At 38.7% G+C, this 20,950-nt stretch overlaps 1 protein-coding gene across 1 annotated transcript in view; it reads left to right on the forward strand.

Annotated features, from left to right (window-relative positions):
- Nucleotides 1–20,503, forward strand: part of pemt (phosphatidylethanolamine N-methyltransferase) — a 96,226-nt gene extending 75,723 nt beyond the window's left edge. Inside the window, exons 6-7 of the mRNA XM_023274868.3 lie at nt 9,525–9,599; nt 17,654–20,503. Coding sequence (XP_023130636.2) covers nt 9,525–9,599; nt 17,654–17,708 — 130 coding nt within the window. The 3' untranslated portion in view covers nt 17,709–20,503. The remainder of the gene's footprint in view (nt 1–9,524; nt 9,600–17,653) is intronic.
- The last annotated feature ends 447 nt before the right edge of the window (nt 20,504–20,950 follow it).

Raw genomic sequence — 20,950 nt, forward strand, 5'->3', positions numbered from 1 at the left:
TGGGAAGTGCATAAAAAGATGGCCAACATTTAGCAGCCAGATTTTATTTTCATTTTTTTATTTTAGTTTATCAGTCTCCTGATGTCAAGTGTTTAGGTATTTTACCCATCAGCGCTTTAGTGTTTAAATACGTTGCTGCTCCCATCCTTTCCAACTTTATCAATCCACTCCTCTGATCCAACTTCATGTCAGCTAAATGTGTTTCCTCCAACACGGAGCTCAGATCAGCTCACTTGTTAAGAATTCTTCAAATCTGATTGGCCGTTGAAGTTTGGTGTTGATTGTGAATCCCAGTGGTGCTGCAGCCACCAGTGATCATAATAATGCAGTATTTTATTTGCTCCTCTAGCTAGTTGGTGTAATTGATGGCTTGTTTTTACTCTGCCAAGGAACGTGGCAGAGTTATGTGACGATCGGCGTTGGTTTGTCTGTCTGTTGTGCGTTTGTTTGTCTGCCAGCAGCATTACTCAAAAATGGAATAACGGATTTGGTTGAAATTTTCGGGGTAGGTCAGAAATAACACAAGGACCAAGTGATAGATTTTGGCAGTGATGCAGCTTATAGTCTGGATCCATGGATTTGTTAAAGATTTCTGTGTCATTGCGAGATAGTGGCATGGCGTCACTGTAACTATGACAGCAAGTGAACACTATGTCAGTTGCCTGCTGACGATCACATGATTGTGATCCTACTACAAATCGACCCCTACAGACCACAAATTTTTTAAAGATTTCATCCGTCGAGTACTGCACTCTCCGAGTGCTTTTCTTGTTTATTTTTTGATACCTTTTGGAGTATTTGCTTCACTGTTGTGGTTTTGCATGGTAAATTTGGTCTTATTTTTATATTTTTATTAGTTTAGTGCCCCAAGTTTGTCCTTAAAAAAGACATTTCTTTTCAGGCTTGCTGCTTTTTTGGGTTTACACTCATTATGTGCTTCTGCCACTGCCTTAAACACTAATATCAGGGAGCATGGATGACTTTTTCTGCACTATAATTTGAAATTAACTCCGTTTATCAAATAATATTCCACATATTCATTAAAAATCTTGTTTTTGATCAGCAGAAGTAATCAGTTGTTATTTCTTAATTCATGGTCAAACAATTTCTGTATTTCTGCACCAATTTTACTCTCATGGGTCAAAAATACCTCATTTGTATTCACTGCAGAATTTGACAGAAGCTTTTGATATTTGCAATCAGGAATATGTTTACTGTAGACAACTATTCACCTGTGACACAACTCAAAACCTGGCTATATTTTCATATGTAAAGCACGTATGCTACCATTCAAAAGTTTGGGGTCACTTAGAAATGTCCTTATTTTTGAAAGAAAAGCAGTTTTTTTTCAATGAAGATAACATTTAATGAATCTAAAATACAGTCTAGACATTGTTAGTGTGGTAAATGACTATTCTTGCTGGAAACAGCTGATATTTTTATGGAATATCTCCATAGGGGTACAGAGGCCCATTTCCAGCAACCATCACTCCTGTGTTCTAATGCTACATTGTGTTAGCTAATGGTGTTGAAAAGCTAATTAATGTTTAGAAAACCCTTGTGCAATTATGTTAGCCCGTGGAAAACATGAAATTGTCTGAGTGACCCCAAACTTTTGAACAGTAGAGTATGCATGTATGTATGGGTTGCATATAAATCAAACTGTTTTAGTACAATTAAAACTACGTTGTTCCCCTTTGAAATTGAGTTCAGTGAAAGTACAAAATGAAATTAAATAGAAATGCTCAAATATAACAGATATCTAAAAAAAATGCACATGCAATACTTGAGCTAAGGGACTGAATTGATAAAGGCTCACAAATAGTTGAAAGAAGCACATTAGCTGTCTCGTGTATGTTTTGTGTAGGATGAGGTTTTGCTTGGATCTTAAAGTTTTGGGTTAGATTTGCTGACCTTTTTTGACCTCTCAAAGTTAGTCACTGATTTGAAGCTGTCATTCTCCTGCTCCTTCACACAAAATCCCACACAGGGCAAAACCTTTCCTTCTTTCTGATTACCTTGGATTGTGTGTTCACTTGTGTGGACAGAGTTTAATTTGAAACCGCCGTTGTGACATTTTAGGATGCTCCTCACGACTCCATGGACTGTTTGAGGGTCAAGAATTCATTTTAGTTTGACTGACAAACATGAGTCACATCATTTTTTCCATCTGCGTACCGAATGTCACTTAGGGCAGATTTATGTGATGTGTGTAGGCAATTCAGACACAGAGCATACCAGATTGCATGTTATTAACCCAGTTTCAGGGGGCTCTTCCCACAATTAATGTAAAATATAGCCATGTGCGCTTTATACAGGATGATAATCGAGATGTAAAAGGTTTGTCTCTAGTGTCCACAAAAGCAATGCGCATATCAATTTAGCCAACAAAGCCAGTGTCTCATGCCTCATAGTGGAATTATGTTCAGATTTTATAATGTGATGCTAAAAAAGGCCAGGGTCATCTGTTTCCGTTAAAGGTACCAACTGGGCTTTGAGCACAAATCTGTCAGTTTTGAATTAAATCAAAATTACATTCTGTCATTTAGTGATAGTGATTTTGCATCATTCTGGTTTGGTGACGTGGTTAGTTTACGCTACTTACTATTTCTACTCTACTTTACCGTCTTAATTCTAAAACACATTTGATAAAAAATAGGCAACATTTAGTTTGACATTTGTTTACATGTGTTACAATAGATGTAATAATATTGGAATAGAAGTGATAGAATGTAACTTTTTTTTTTGCTTAGAGATATGCAGTATAAATATTCAAATAACTTACATTCAACAGTTTAGAAGTAATTTTTTGTGCATTTTTTCAAGCAAAAAGAAAAACAGTCACAAGTTGTACCTTCAATTATGTAAATTTTTGTTGGTTTTCTAAATCTTCATCTACCAAACTGTTCATTTCTAAGAGCATTTCCACATGCACAATGCAACGGAAACTCAAGGTACTGGGACTAAACAGCTGGGTAGCCTTAAGAAAACCACCGATCAGTGAGGCAAAATGGGAAAAAAATGGCTTAAATTTGCCATAGAACATAAAGATTGGACTCTGGAGCAATGGAAGAAGGTCATGTAGTCTGATGAGTCCAGATTTACCCTGTTCCAAAGTGATGGGCGCATCACAGTAAGAAGAGAGGTGGATGAAGTGATGCACTCATCATGCTTAATGCCTACCCTTCAAGCCTGTGGGGGTTAGGGTTATGATCTGGGGTTGCTGCCGTTGGTCAGGTCTAGGTTCAGCAATGTTATGTGCCCAGAGACTGAGGTCAGCTGACTACCTGAATATACTGAATGACCAGGTCTTTCCATCAGTGGAGGTTTTCTTCCCTGATGGCATGGACATATTCCGAGATGACAATGCCAGGATTCATGGGGCTCACATTGAGCATAAGTGGTTCAGGGTGGATGAGACATCATTTTCACACATGGATTGGTCTCCACAGAGTCCAGACCTCAGCCCAATTGAGAATCTTTGGGATGTGCTGGAGAAGACTTTGTGCAGTGGTCCGACTCTCCCATCATCATCATAAGATCTTGGTAGAAAATTTATCCAACTCTGAACAGAAATAAATGCTGTGACATTGCAGAAGCTTATCGAAATGGTGCCACAGTGAATGTGTGCCATTCTCAGAGCTAAAGGCGGTGTAATGAAATATTAGAGTGTGTGACTTTTTTGGATGGGCAGTGTATGTGTGACAGTAAAAAGAAGAAAGTTTTCGACTGCAACTAAACCTCTGTATTGTCTGTCTCCAGTTAGACTCCTGTTTGTTACCTGTGAATACATGTGGATATGTGGACCAGTGTGTCTGGATGCTCCCTCCATCATAAAAAGAACAGTCCCTGACCTAAATATTTCAGCTGAATAAATGATGATGGTTTTGCCTCCGGTGTTCATAACGCACATGCAAATGTGGTCCATCTTGAACAGTCTTTTGTGCTGTCGGTTAAATCCTATGAATTTTAAATTTTTTGTGGCCACATAAGAATATCAAACCTGTCTCCTTCCACCTCAGGTGTGTAACAAGTACTAGAGGAATTTTGCTTCCCTTTGATTATCATATTTTACACGTTTGTATTTCATTATTACTCTAAAAGGGCATGAACTTTTACTCTGTGGGATCTTGGCTCATACTTTTGCCCAGGCTAAGAAAAACAAACACTGACTGACTGAAACTACCACCATGTGAGTGCCTGCAGTCTGATTAACAAGTATGCAATCATGCAAACACAGTGCACATTCATGTGAATAGACACAGATTTCCATAGAGATGTAGATAACAGCATGTAGACTGAGATTTACAGATGCACTGATCGGAAATAATTATTATTCTATTAGTATTTTAGCATTTATTCAGATTCTTATTATGTCGCAGCAGATTTGACAGTTCTCCCTTTGGATGATATAACTGAGAGCTCGATCATCACGTCATATAACAGCTCATGTCACAGTGTAAATCTCAGTGTACGAGGAAACCAAAGATTTGCGTTGTTAATTGCTATGAAGGCATACGACTATTTTCCGTTTCCGTTAGCAGATGAAACCTAGGACAATGTCAACTAGGATGAAAGAAGAAAAGAGAAAACTGGAGCACTGTGTCAGTGTTTCTTAATGGAGGTGATGCTCCACTGCGGCACAAGCAAGTCAGCCGACAATCTGACCAGTTTTGTCATCTCTGATTATGACCGTTTGTAATATGGGTCAATGGTAAATAGAGGTTACCACACAAGGTGTACTGATTCATCCTGCCAGATTGGTGTGTCACAATCAGTGGGGCCTCGCTCAAGCCAGTGTTGTGCGTCAGATTTGAAGTTGATGAAAGCTGTGCATTGAATATAATCACGCTTGTTACTGAAGTGACACAGAAATCAAAAGTCACGAGCGAACCACTGTAGGATTCTACAGTTTTGTTCCTTTCTTCCTGTTGTTAATGTACATCACACTGCAGATTGAAAGGGATGTGAAATGTGTGCTGAATAAAGATTGCTGAAAAGTAAATGATAGTGCTGTGAAAAGAAGCTGTCTCACATGGGTAAAATCTAAAATAATATAAATAATAAAAATCCCTGGAATTGTTTTTGGGGTGGTGAATGTAAATAGTAAACATCAGATGCGGTGTCAGAATCAAAAAGCATGTGGCTGAAGTTGAAAACAAAAGTATGTGCTCTTGTATTTTCTGTGACTTCTTTAACCCTTAGATGCACGAGTCACTGGACCCTACGCACTTCCATAAGTGGGCCAAAAATGGCCTGTATAAAAATCAATGTCTTTATGCCATTTTTTGATATTTCTGTTAAGAATAATCATTTGTATTATTGTTTATAGTATATCTTTATGACAGATTTTGAACATTTTGATAATTGAAAAAGATTACAGTGCAGCAATAGAAGAATGTTAACATCCATTTTGTTGACATTTTTCCTCTCTTTTTTTGTTAAGTTTGTGTACTCCATCACCTCTTGTATGATATTATCAGTGATGAAGAGCTCCCATGCATGTTTTGGTGAGATGGTGGTGGTAAGGCCCAGTGCAGGCCTTGACCGACTTCTCAGGATATTGTGGCTTGGTGTTGGTGTTCTGCTCTGTGTGGGAGGTAACTCGCTCCAGTAAGAGTCATTACGATTCATTCTCTTGGACATGGTTTGGACTTCACTCTCTTCTTAAGAGGGCTCATCAGAGGAATCTTCTGTGTCTGATTGGTCCAGTTAGAAAGGATGGATTTCCAGGTGGACGACCAACACCTCCAGCTGGACGATTCTGAGTCCAACCCCATAACTGCTTCTCCATCATCCAGCATATGGATGACATTTCTCTTGTAAACCCAGCAGTCATGACACTCTAGATGAACAAACATAAAAGGAACAGAATGTTCTGAATGACACGCAAACCTATCAGTCAATATATAGCTATATAAATAAATGCGTACATGCACACAAACAGACTCAATACATAGAGTAATGTTAGCTAGCTTAGTTAGCTAGCCAGTGTTAGCTAACTATAAAGTAGGCTAATTTGATGATGCATAATAATAACACAGTCTTTCACACAAGAGTCATGAATGTGTAAGTATGTTAAAAAAATATTAATGACAGTAAATTACCTTGATTAAAATAAGAAAGAAAAAAAGATGAAATAAAAAGTAAAATTAAGAGGTATGATCAAGAAATTTGGAGACTGAAAGCAAAAACTGAACTTAATTTAATTTTGGCCAAGGTATCCTTTGAAGCAATCTTGTTGTATGACAATACACTGCTTCTGGTGTTCCTGCTGTTTTCAACACTCTTTAGGGGGCCCCCTTTGGATCACTGTCAGGTGTGTATTTGCAGTTTCACCACAGCCCTTCCACAGACAGAAGAAAGTAAATTCTGTGTTAAACTGATCCAACGTTCACATACAACCCAGAAAACCAACAGTGGTATTGAGTTCAAGTCTCCAAGACTGAGGATTTGCATCACGTCAGCAGTGTGACCAAGAATGTCTCCGTCACTTTGTTTGATATTCGCAGGGTTGTCCATTGTGAATATGTCAAGACAGAGTATAATGTAATGTCTTGACGCATCTGAGAGAGAAATTCAGTGCAAACAACCCCCTGTGGTATGTACACTACCGTTCAAAAATTTGGAGTCACCCAGGCAATTTCATGTTTTTCTTGAAAAATCACACTTTTATTCATGGTGCTAACATAATTGCACAAGGGTTTTCTAATCATCAGTTAGCCTTTCAACACAATTAGCTAATACCATTAGAACACAGGCGTGATGGTTGCTGGAAATGAGTCTCTGTGCCCCTATGTAGATATTCCATTAAAAATCAGCTGTTTCCAGGTAGAATAGTCATTTGTCACATTAACAATGTCTAGAGTGTATTTCTGATTAATTTAATGTTATCTTCATTGAAAAAAAATACTTTTCTTTCAAAAAAAAAAGGACATTTCTAAGTGACCCCAAAACTTTTGAATGATATTGTACCTTGTGCTATTGCATACTTGCTTGCACAATTGTCAGCGACAATGGTTGCTCTCCACCTGTCGTACTTGCCAGATTTGGCTCCCTGCAACTTCTTCCTCTTACCCATAGTGACATTGAAGTTGAAGGGTCACCAATTTGACACATGAAGATCTATTGTGCTTTGTTGATGGGGTTTGATGCACTTACAGTATGGAACTCGCAGGGAGTGTTCCAAGTGTTGTAGGTTAGCAGTACATGGCATCACGAGAAGATTACTTCGGAGACCAAATTTCAGTTCCGTTTAGTTTTTGCTTTTTAGCTGCAGACTCTGACTATGAACCTCTTAATTATACTTCATACATGTGGCAAAAAGAGCTAACGTTCACTAATGTTTCACTCTTCATTTAACATGTTAGCATGCTGACATTTGCTAACTAGCATTAAACACGATTAAACCTACCTACCTATAGAAAATACCTTTATAACTATTTCAATATGCAATACAATTGTTGTAATACAATTAAGAAAAAAAATGACCTTATCATGATGTTGTATAAAATGGTGAAGTATCACAAAACTGCTTAGTCACTTTGACACGAGCATGAATGTCTGAATCAAATTTCAGTGCAATCCACCCAAAAGTTTTGAGACATTTTAGTGAAAAAATAAACAGGCATTATCATTATCGAAGTCAGAATTTATTATCTGAGAACAATGACTTTCCTTACCAAATTTCATGACAATCTGTTTTCCTCCATCAAACTTACTAATTAACTTGCCACTCACTTGCAAACTTTTCTCAAAATGGCTACTTTTCTCTGACGGTCTGAGCACAGTTTCATGTGACCCAAAGCCTGCATTCAGTAGGACACTCAAGATATTAGTTCTTCTTTGACTGTTCCTGAGCCACTGGAAAAAAATCTGACTTGCAATAAATCTGTACAATATTATTTTTGGTGATCTTGCCTTGCTAAATTTACCTGGTCATTTTCCCTGCATCCCGGTGCCTCTATTACTGCCTGTGAAAGTAGGTCATGGTGAACAATTTTATAAGCCTCATCAGCAAGTCATGTTCAGCTTCCCCACAATGTGCTGTTGTTAAAACTGATATGATTAAGCTTCTTTCTTCATCCTAATGACAAAGTTGGCAAACTACAGCACGTGCATTGGCGAGAGATTAAACCAATTATATCAAATGGTTCCAGCTACACAAATTACAGAGCAGCTCTCACACACATAGTGAAAGTGATGAAAACATGTTGCCCGCCTTTAGCTTTTTGTTACTCTCGAGACACACAAGAGGCTTGTTAACGCAGCACTTTTAATTATACCCACTGCATTATCTCCATCACGTCTGTGTATGTTTCCCTCTACAGTTGTGCCTACGTGTTTTGTTTTTTTTTTTTGGTTTTGTGTTTTTTATTTTTCTTGATGAAGCAAGTCTGTGTCACTGTGCCACTTTCTGATCAGTTATATGTAGGTCAGTGTGTTTGTGTGTGTTATTTTTGCCACAAGGCTGAGCCACAGTGTTAGACAAAATTTTTTTCAAGGGAATTCTTTTTTCTTTGAGTCACTACAGTGTCATTTTACATTTACCTTCATGCCTTCATTTATCACATTCTACATCAGCAAACAATCACTTGTTTGAAAATTTAGTTTCCTGTCGTTGTTGTGCTTCTGTGACATTCAGGGAACTATTTATTTGCTTTAGAACAGCAGCTAGAGATACATCAGGTTGACATTTGCTTTGAATTTAGATGATTATTACGCTGCCAACGAATGTGGGGGAGACAATCGGCATTGGTTGTCTGTTTGTCTGTCCATCGATTTATTTGTCTGTTAGCAACATTACTCAAAAACGGACCAACAGATTTGGATGATATTTTCAGGGAAGGTTGGAAATGACACAAGAACCAACTGATTTGATTTTGGCAGTGATGCAGCTTACAGTGTGGCTCCACGGATTTGTTAAAGATTTCTGTATCATTGCGCAATAGTGGCACGGCGTCACTTAATTATGACTACAAGTGAACATGTGATCCTACTACAAATTGACCATTGCGGACATGTTGGGACTTATCCCAATAAGGGATACAAGGAACAATTGATTAAATTGTGGGGGTGTTTCTGAGTCCCATCAATTCCCGCCGCCTGCTACATATTTAGGTCACACGATTTGGTATCCGTACATAACGTACACATACATAACACATGCCTGTGCTTAGTGCAAGGTAATTTTTTTGTGGGTATATCTATATTAAATGGCCGCATTCTTTGTTGCCATGATTTCTGATCATCAGTAACTAATGAACAGATACTGCATTTCTGATAATAGTATATGGGGGAATGAACAGCCTTGGCGGATACTGCACTCTTTGAATGCATTTCTTGTGTTTGTATTTGCTGCCGCTCTTATGTAGTCCTCTACCTCTCTTGGACCCTTTCATTACCCATACAACATCTAGAAAAACTGGCCTCAAGTGGGAACTCCGCTGAGAAATGGTTTGCATATTCGGTGCATACTGTGCTTGTAACCGCTCTTATCAGGATCTCTCCTGCTCTGTTTTCAGTGGTGCCAGTCCTGTTGGTCTCCTCCTGACTGCTATAGTTGCCATGGCTTACAAGGTGGCGATAAGATTCGAGGGGTAAGTTTTTCTAAAATCTAAAAAAGTACATTTTAATAAAATGTATTGCATTTAGGTTAACAAAAAAACATTAAATAGTAATGTTAAAGATGGACAAATGTTTCAGCGCAAAGTCCTCCTCCTGATTAATAAATCAGTATCCCAGTTGTGCCTGCGGAAATTTCTCAATGCAGTCAAGTGTTACAGATATGGATTTACCATTTATTGTACTTTCATTCGGCTTCTGTGCTGGTGTCAGAAGGACTGAGTAATATCCAGGAAAGATGTGGGTGTAGTAGCTGTAGTAATGCTAACGGTAAGTCAGCAGGAACAAAAGAGAGTAAATGACTCTGTTTGAACAACCAGACTTGGAATTGATAACTGGATTTACTGAGGGGAGAATGTCTGTTGTATGACTGTAAATCACACAGTCATGCACAATGTGTATTTGAGGAAGTAAACAGTGCACTTTACATTAGGCAACACCTGGTGACTGCACAAAATAAAAACGGTACCATTGTAGCCTCAAAATGTTAAGAATGTTTAAAAAGGAATGCTACACAACAAGAACAATAAAAAAAAAAATCCAAATCCGTTGCTAGAGTTGACACTAGTCATGGATGCAAATCATATCATATAAACTATAGTTTGAATGCAAAGTCGACCATTTAGATTTTCAGTATGAGTAGATTCCAAATCCATAAACAACAGAGCACCTCAGATCAATCCCTGTGGAACTCCAAATTTTGAAAGACTTACAGATGAACACTGTTCTCTTTTAACTCTGAATCCTCATAGTCACTTTTGCGTCTTTGCAACCAGGCAGGTAACCCATCACCTCTCTTGAGCATGCTCCAAATTATACTGATTGGATCTAAAAAGGTTTTTATTGTACTAATATAGATTTTGGGCCTTGTCAGTGTACCTTAGGCTTAGATTGTGTTTGACTTTTTAAGTGTATCATCTCCAAATAAAATCTGAATTTGCCATCCCATTTGTGAGATCACAAATGTAAAGCCTGTCCTACTTTACTCAGGTTACATATAAATAAGGACAAGTCCAGAAGAGGCCCACTTGGTGTTGACGATGCACCTTAAGGTGTTTTATAACTGTCAACATTTTCAGAAGACAGGATTTATGTATGTTATGAAGTGGTGACATCATAAAAAAGTTGGCATTAACACACAAAAACGAGTGAACGGAATGAAGCAAAAGTTTTATGACCTTTATGGGGTCTCAATTCACTCCACAGGTAATTCAGGCATTATATAAAATTGTGTTCTATTGTAATTACATAAGTGCAGAATGACAGCTCATCCACTTATGGTACTCTCTGTGGCCTACATAGATCAGCAGTATGCAGTTAATCAACACAGGTAAATGAGTACATGTGACTCAACTGTAAGAAAGCTTTTTGTCCCACTAATAGGTTATTCAGACACATGCACTTCACTCACTGCTAAGTGGAGTTTTCTTACCTCTATTGACTACATCATTAAAATATTCTATGTGAAAACTAAATATCTTTACCTCATAACTTTGAAAAGAAACTTGAATATGTCTATAAAGCCATTAATTGACAATACATAGGAAATCTAAGCTTTTTAAAAAAAATTTAACACATATTACCTATCCATAACAAGCTAACTGAGTGTTAAATCATACCTTACATTGCTACTTGGATGGAAACCTGTTTCCAAGGTTTCCTCCTGAGGTCTCAAAACAAACACAAACTTCAAGGAATTCAGCCACACAATATCAGCTTTTTCTCCATTTTGCATTCCGTACCTGGCTGGATGCCTTTGTTTCTGTCTGCCCCGAGGCTCTTCATCACAATGGGCAGCAGTCAAAGTTCAGCTTATTTGTGTATGCACTTTGCCTGTTGCAAACCGTGTGCTTCAGAGATGTCGACATGTTTTGTCCGAGAGTTCATTACAAGTCACACACACACACACACACACACACACACACACACACACACACACACACACACACACACACACACACACACACACACACACACACAAACACACACCTACACACACACACACACACAAGTCCACTTGGTTCACACAATGAAACACCACTGTACTCTCAAAGTCTGTGTTTTCTCCCCAGACGTCATCTGCATTAATATAGAGCAGCATTCATTAGTTCTACATAAACCCCATCAATTAGATGGCCAAGAGAGACCAATTTACTAAGCTGGATGTCTTTTTTTTCTCACACATTAAAAGCCCTGTTAGTCGACCCTTTATTCCTCGTTTCTTGTAATGCTCGTGTGTTACGGTTTCGAGGTAAGGCCTCAAAAACTGTTACGAGCGACCTACTTCTGCACATCTGTCCTCACAGACACAAGCATAGAGAGCTACACAAGCAGACACACAGAAATACACCAACATGCTGCTACTGCACAATCCTGTCACAAATGAGGCAGAGCAGAAGCAGCTGCTATGGGCACTTACTCATCAAGCCTATTGTGTGTATGTGTGTATTCGTGTGTGTGTGAGGCCTTCTCATCTTCAAAACACGTGTAGAGGTGTTTGTTTGAATGTACTGGTGTTGATTGTGCAGCTGTCCTGTCAGTATGTGTGTGGGTAACCTGTCACACAGCAGTATAGCAGATAATAATAACAAGAAAAGCACTCAAAGAGTGCAGTACTCTGCCAAGGCTGCTCAGTCGTTGTATCATTTCCGACGGCTGAAATCTTGACAAAATTTGTGACACAAGTCACAGCACCATAGAATGTGGCCATTTAATATAGATGTATTCACAAACAAAATTACCTTGCACTGAGCACAGGCGTGTGTTATGCATGTGTATGTTATGTACGGGTACCAAATCGTGTGATCTAAATGTGTAGCGGGAAGTGGGAATTGATGGGACTCGGAAACAGCCCCACAATTTAATCAATTGTTCCTTGTTTGATTTTCTAAGTTCTGATAAGTCATCAGCGGCCGATTTGTAGTAGGATCGCGATCATGTGATTGTCAGCAGGCAGCTGACATAGTGTTCACTTGTTGTCATAGTTACAGTGACGCTGTGCTGCTATCTTGCAATGATACAGGAATCTTTAACAAATCCATGGATCCAGACTATAAGCTGCATCGCGGCCAAAATCTAATCAGTTGGTCCTAATGTTATTTCTGACCTTTCCTGAAAATTTCATACAAATCCATTAGTCCGTTTTTGAGTAATGTTGCACACAGACAAACAGACAGACAAACCAACGACGATCGTCACATAACTTCACCGTGTTAATTCGCGGAGTAATAAATTGCACAGATGCATGTTGTTGCAGCATAAACACATCCTACTTTGTCACACCTTATTATACCGAGAAGCCAAAATGAGAACAAACAAGACCAACAAACAAAAGGTGCACGAGGGCAAATGGTGGAAACTAGCACATTAAGTGGCAACTTGACTAATGTTATCAAAAAACCTTAACAGACACTGACAGACACCAGGAACACACAGTCCAGAGGAAAATGTGTCCGCCAATCCAAATACCAGCCAGCAGACTACTTGTGATGAGCCTCCTTTGTTGGTTTCCCAAATCATCAAGCTCTTGAATGCTATGTTAGTTGTTTTTATTCACATCTTTTCACCAGTATTTCTGCTGCTACATAAACTGCCCAGTGACAGCTATAGCTGGGTTATTTAGCATCTCCTCACTTTTCCAATCAGTGCAATGAAAAATGAAAAGTCAGAGCCAAAAAAAAAAGAGGGATGTTAACAGTGTCTAAGGGATGCTTTTCTGAAAATGTCACACATTACGACACGCTGTGCATGAGAGCACAGGTGTGCATGTCGCTGCTGCAGTTTCCCGCAATGCTCATCTACTGTTGTGTCATTTAGCCTGAACCTGTGAACTGAAGGAGAGGCAGGTGTCAGATTTTAATACACACTGCGACTGGGGAGGATATTCATGTGCTATATTTGTCTTTCGCTTCTGGCGTAGACTCTGAATGATCTCATTTAGTTAAACTGTGCGTGGATAGCAAGGCGTCCGGTGGGATATTAGCCCCCACAGTGACTGGAATGGATAAAATGGGATGCTGGGATCGCACAGTGAAGGGAAACAGGTGCCGAGTGGGTTGCAGCTTTTTCAGCTCATAAATCCTCGATATACAAAAGTGAGATGCAGTGATGAAGGCTGTCCAAGCTGAAAACAGACCTGCTTTTGACCTTTGTGAAGATTTATGTCTGTGTAGATTCTCAGTCATCCAGGTCATGGTAATCATAGGAGCTTCAGTGGAAATCAACTGGACATCTCTTGTAGGTTGTTGATGACGTTTCACCTTCATCCAAGCGATTTCTTCAGTTCTAACTGATTGATGGGGAGTACCAGAATATATAGTCACTCCAGGTCACATGGCTAATGGTCCATTAACGACCTAGGACTCATATGCCTCCAGGTGTGAATTGTTGTGAAATCAGGTGGTCCACCAACAACAACAGCAGTCATGGTGATGGGTTATAGGTAACAAGGTAGATGGACTGGTAAATTGAGACCTGGCAAAAGTCTCAATTTACTAGTCCATCTGTGTTCCAACCTTCACCTATGGTCATGAGCTTTGGGTAGTGACCGAAAGAACAAGATCACGGATACAAGCAGCTAAAATGTGCTTCCTCTGCAGGGTGGCTGGGCTGAGCCTTAGAGATATGGTGAGAAGCTTGGACATCCGGAGGGAGATCAGAGTAGAGTCGCTGCTTCTTCACGTCAAAAGGAGCCTGTTGAGCTGGTTTGTTCATCTGATGCCTCCGGGGAGGCTTCTTTTGGAGGTTTTCCGAACACGTCCAGCTGGGAGGAGACCCTGGGGCAGACCCAGAACTCGCTAGAGGGACTGTGTATCTCGTTTAGCCTGGGAACAACTCGGGATCTCCCAGGATGAGCTGAAAAGTGTTGCTGGGGGGAGGGACGTCTGGAATGACCTGCTTAATCTGCTGCCTCTGCAAGCTGTCCCAGGATAAGCGAAAGAAAATGGATGGATGGATGGATGGATGGATGGATGGTTGGATGGATGGATGGATGGATGGATGGATGGATGGATGGATGGATGGATGGATGGATTGATTGATTACAGGTATACCTATAACACCTATGATGCAGTGATAAAGTCTCTCTCCAGAAAGTTTTGCCATCGTTAACATCTTGGGTCACTCTTGACTTGGCAGAGTCACATCTTTTGTTGTGTAAACTGTCAGCCCCATCATCGTTATTGCTGCATTGTTGGTGAACCACCTGGTTTCACAACAATTTACACCTGGAGGCATGTGAGTGCTGGGTTGTTAATGGACCATTAGTCATGTTGACCTGGAGTGACTATATATTCCGGTCCTCCCCATTAGTCAGAAGTGAAGAAGCCTCTTGGATGAGACATGAAACAACTTCAAGAACCTACAAGAGAAGTCCAGTTGATTTCTACTGAAGCTCCTACGATTTGTGAGGATTGATCTATTCACAGCCATTGTTATTCATTTTATTATGTATATTGTTTAGTTCAGCTTAGCTTAAGTTCTGGTTTGTGTCTCATCGACAAAACACAGCCTGCAAAACACTTATGTTTATACTCACACTGGAGTTCCTGTTAGGAGTCGTATCCTGCCGTTAAGAATGTTCAGGATGTCTTCTGACATTAAACAGCAACATTTGTATCTGTCCTGAGGTGACACAGAAGCAGCAAACATCCGCATCTAACTTTCACTGATGGATCTCATAACCAGATTTTATAATCCGGTATTTATTTTATTGCTCTTTATTATCTGATTGTTAATGCTTTTGCATTTTAATCTTACACATGCTCAGTACATCCTTACTGTCATTTTTATTTTAAATGATTATTTTCAACACAACCTGCTAACACCTGTGGCTGAGTAGTGTTTGACATGTTCTAGCTAGTGACTGAATTAGTTCAGTAACAACTTTTATATGAGTTTAGGTGTTGGGATGTATTACAGGAACTGGACAGTGGACTCAAAATTGTCACCCACTGACGAATGAATGAAAATTCCCTCACCTTGTGTATCACCTAAAATAATTTTCTAGTTTCCGGGTTTGCTTATGGTTTTGGGCTGTTCTCCTGTGTTCGGACTTCAGATTAAGATAACATAGAACAAACAAATATGAAGGTAATGTCAGAGCAAAACAGCTGAGCACCTGTGACAGTGAAAGGTGTTAGTGTAGAAAATAATCACAGATATATCAGGAAATTTGAAGACCCTGAGAAAACTTCTTCACAGGATGCAAACAAGATATATTTTCAATTACACCTTCTCAAATGCTTCATTGAAAATGAATGAATCCTATTCGAGTCACAAAGAAACTTGTCTTCTCACAGTTTTGCTACAGATTCTCCAGTGAATCAAAACACATTCACACATCTGTGTCAAATACTGTGAAATGGAGGAGAAAATGTGTCAATCAGTTAGAAAATGTGCAATGAGAGCTGCACACCTGTACAATTTTTTAGCAAATAGCAGCAAAAGCAAACTTGTTCTCTGATATTTTTGTAGCACAAACATAGGTCACTAACTTCAGCTACTTGAATATGAGTCTCACATGCTATTTTTTCACTTAAAAATGAAGTTGTGCACACTCTCACTTTTGCAGCACATGTGTAATTGCGTTATTTGGTAACTAACATGAGCTTAGCTTTCAAAAACGACAAATGAAAAATAAACCTTCTCTTTCACAGTTTTCTGCTACATATTCATCAGTAATATGTAATAAACTATCAACGGCTTGATTGGCTCAGCTTACACGTCGATGGTAAATTTTTTATTCCATGTTTTATTTGTTGTTTGCTAACCCTACTCTAATCACAGTAACAGGGTTGCAAATCCATGCTAATGTTGGCTTTTTCTCAGGAGTAGAATTTAGCAAGCTGTTACTGCTGACCAGGAGAACAAACTTCCTGATGTGAAAAAGTAAAGAAATAAATAAAAAGAATTCGTCTTATCCTGATACTGTGCATAACAGGGTTACATGAGATAGAGTGAGACATTCAGTCAAGGCTGACAATGTTATAAAAATATGAAAAACAGAAGAGAGGACATAGTTTTTTCTACCCATTCTTTTGAAAACTGTTTGATGATGTTAATTCCAACGTATCGTGTGATTCACTGTTTTCTTCTTCTACCAGTTTAAAAGGTTGTGCTAACAGGGTTGTATGCATGTTATGGCACAACCATTCCATGCATAATAATTATTATTTAAAATATTATGATTAAAAAAGTGTTCCCACAATTAAAAGAGACATCAGTGACAAAAATTATAATACCAAAAAAAAAGATATTTGAATTTAATTTGTAACTGTTTTATTTATGATCCAATTTGGTCATCAGAGGGGTGGGACAAGAGAAAAAATGGCATTTTAGGGGGAACTCCAGACTTATTTGGTATTTTAAAAAATATTTTCAAACATTCTTTTCTCTAAGTTTTTTAAATTCGGTCTCAGGACAAGTAAATTTACACAACAACTGCATGTTTTAGTATTTTGTACATGAATTATTTGAAATTTGATGGCTGGGACGTAAAATGTCGTCCAATTCTGGAATGACCCAAATATATGCAAAATGTCTTCTTCCTTACTGGCCTTTCACTGTGGTTTTGGCCTAAGCATCTGCTCAGCTCACCTATGACTTAAAGGTTGAAAATGTGCCAGTTCTTCAGTCTCCTGCACACCTTTCAGATTTGTCCAGTCTTTGTCAGAAAAATGCTCTAATCCCTGGTTTGCTCTTGGACTTCAGTCAGATATTTCTCCTCTCACCTATTAGAGCTGTTATTTCCCAAATTTGTTCAATTGCACTGCAGGAGCAGAGCTGCGGTTTGCTACTGCAGCTGTGAGCCTGATATGTGGGATCAAGGGGTGAAAAACTGTGTGTGCATTCATGTGCAACAGAGTGGAGGAACACATGGAGACACAAGGCATCTTCCCATCACACACTTGCACACTTACTGGAGCTTCCTCACGGTTCACCACACAAACGCGCTCCTGGCACCGAGTGGTACGGCATTAAGGTCTCTCATTTATTGTCCCATTACATGTTTGTTCTCCTGTGTTTACAGACCATTCACCGAACAGATCTATCAGCAGAGGAGTCAGCGACGCAAGCATGAATGATCGCTCTCCCTCCCGTGCACTTCCTCCTCTTGTTTTGGCCGAAGGATTCCCATCCTGTCATGTGAACGGACACACTGAGCAACGGCTTCGGTCATTAATCGACCTCCAGTATGGATACAAAGGAAATGATCGCACTGTTAATTTAGCTTTTATGAGTGGGAACACTACTTGGAGCCATTTTTCCAGTGTACTATAATTGTGGACCTCATGACTGTGATTCCTGAGAATGTCAAGTTCAAGGAAAAAACTGATATATTTCAAGATGAGAATACTGATACCACATCAGTATGTTAAAAGGAGATTCCAGCAGTTTTTACACATTAAAGTGTTTTTACAGATTTTAGACATTACCACAGCATGTGTAAAAAAGTTGAAAAAACCCTTTGTGGTTCCGGAGGGAGCTGATGTCTGATGAATTGCCTTAAGTAATTTGCATCAGTGCTGGTTGGAGCTAAAGTGTACAAGTTTAAACAAGAAAAAAGAAGTTTGAATTCAAACAGAAGTGAACTTTGCAGACTTCTGTAGCCTGTTCAACATCTGTGCTTGAAGCTAGAAGCTCGAGGCGACATTAGCCGCTACTAGCTTATGGGAAGCTCTTTTATGCACGACATAAAAAAAATCAAAATTCTCGTCTTTATTCTAAGCTAGGATAATCACCTCACTGCTCCAGCTCCATAGTCCACACACATGATAATGGTATCAATCCTCTCATCTTACTCTCAGCAGGAACATCAATAATCATATTGCTAAAAATGTTGAGTTATTTCTTAAAAGGTATACCAGACTACATTTCAATTGTATGTACAGTAAAAAACACTGACATATACTGAAAGCTTGCTTTTCAAATTCATGAAATGCAGAGAATTGCTGCCTGCTCCTGCAAGAGTGAAAGATACTCAACCCAAGGCTACATCCACACTAATAAGGTTTAAAACTGCATTTTTAAAGGAAAACAATAGTCTTTAGCTTTATTTCAGAAACAGTCTTCATGCATACTTCGATACCTTCAAAGGCATGTATGACCATTTACATTGGCATGCAGGTGCAGGTACAAACATGAAACAGTGGTTTGGTTGCTGAGTTTTAGAAAATACTATGGAGGAAGAAGAGCCTTGGCAAAAAAAAAAAAAATGAGAGCAGAGATTTCCTTAACTTCACAACAGCTGCAAGCACAGACATCAAGGCCTGTAGCCTAATTTGTTATCTATGTTGAATCAACCGTGTAGTCAAGATTCATGGCTGCATTCCAAAAGAAATGCTGTTTCTTTTACCTTTTGCTATGTAGTGTAGTGCAGCAGTTCTTACAAAGTATGTACCGTCCTGCAGTTTGCACATATCTGGGACATACGACTTTGTCATAATGTTGCACTGTAAACTATGATCGCCTTGCTCTTTTATCCACTGTATACTCGGTTTTGAGAAATGTGTTGCTATCTGTCTGTGCACTCGATGGCTGAAGCTCGTTTATAGTTGGACAAGACACTCTGAGATACGTGACGCAACTATGCTGAGGACTGAGCATCAGCATACTGCAAAATCCGACCGGATGAGTAGGGTCTGGTATTTTTGGGACACAGTAAATCTTTTTTTGGCGTCCTATGTAGTATTGTAGTACAAAGACTAATTGTCTTTGTTTTTCTCTGGAAAGTGATTGTTTGATACGAACGTGACAATTAGGGAATGAGTGTAGTGACAGTTAGGCCCCTCAGCAAAGCAAACATGGTCGTCTGCATCATCATTTTTCAAAAGCCTCTATCCCTGTTCGTTCAGAAGTACCAGAAGCTATGGTCTTTAAAATCAAAAACACATTAGTGTGGATGTAGCTTTATTGCTGCCACTTGGTGCAGCAGTGATACATATCTGCTTAGTCTTAAAGAAGTAAAAATACACTGTTTTTGCTCACCTGCATGATTTCCACACATACTTTTTCCACACTAAAATAGACTCACAATACTAGGAAACACACTGGTGCAAGTCAGTATATTAAGAGCACTCTGTTCCATTTAGATGTACCAGTTAGTGATACGAGGCAGCCAGTAGGTACAGTGTGAAAGCAATGGAAGTGATACGCCTGGATGTAATGTATTTATAATTAATGTTATTGATTACAGCTTTTTGACGTCGAGCTATCTCCTGTGAAAAAGTCTCATTGATGTCAATAGTTTTCCAAATGTTCTGTTCCAGTTCAGTGTTTTCTCTTTTCCATTTGCATTACTGCATTTTGACTGATTCTTAGTATACAGTGTTATATATATATATTTTTTTCTATTTGATCATGTTAGCCAAGACTGGAAGCACAGAAAAACAGCATATTTCCCAAAGTGGTCCTCACTCATTTTTTTTTTACTGCTGCAAGTTACCGATTAATCTCAGTGCTTTTTTTTTGTTAAACTCCCTTTATGATGACAACATTTATTGAAAATACTGCCAGATTTGATGGTCTAACCGCCTATAAAGTGAAATCATCATCTGTATGAGTAATATTTTCAGTGTTTGTCAAAGCAACACAGAAGTTTAAAAGTTTTCACCTCAAGACAGCAATTTTATTTACACAAAAACTACAGTTTCAGATCATATTCTGCAAAACTAACACGAATCTAAGATAACATTCAAAACTGCCAGTGTTATACAGATTTTGAGTGATTTTGTACACTTTTTTTTTTTTTTTTTTTTTTTTAAATATTTGATAATAAATCATTTAAACATCAGAGGAGCTGTACCAGTAATGGCCTGGTAATGTGCTTTTTGTTTATGGGATATTTTTATGTAATAAAAGAACGAGTCAGAGTGCAAAACACTGGTCTCTTTGTGTCTTAAGAAATCAAAACTACTAATGGAAGCACTTAAGACAAGACTTTGCATATCTATCTCTTCCAGGCAGATGTGTGGGTAGGATTCCATGCATGATTGTTCCTCCTTTACATGAGTCATTCAAATTAAGACTGCCTCAGTTATTTTTATCGTTATGTAATTCATAAATCTTAAGATAAAAGTTTTTAGTATGCAATCAAGGCAAACTAGGTGAGCCACCAGTAAACATAGCTGGTGAAGATTTACTGTATACCAGTTTAGTGCTGTTATCTACTATGTTTAACTGTTAATATATAATATTAGGGTTGTTTAAATTTGCAGGTTTTCTGGATTTATCCATCCAATGTAATCATTACTAGCCATGTGGAATCAGAAATGGCCGGTACACCATTATTTATTCTGGCTGAAATATCTCAGGAGACAGATTTCCA

Source organism: Amphiprion ocellaris, chromosome 18, assembly GCF_022539595.1.
Source record: "Amphiprion ocellaris isolate individual 3 ecotype Okinawa chromosome 18, ASM2253959v1, whole genome shotgun sequence".
NCBI classification, from domain to species: Eukaryota; Metazoa; Chordata; class Actinopteri; family Pomacentridae; genus Amphiprion; species Amphiprion ocellaris.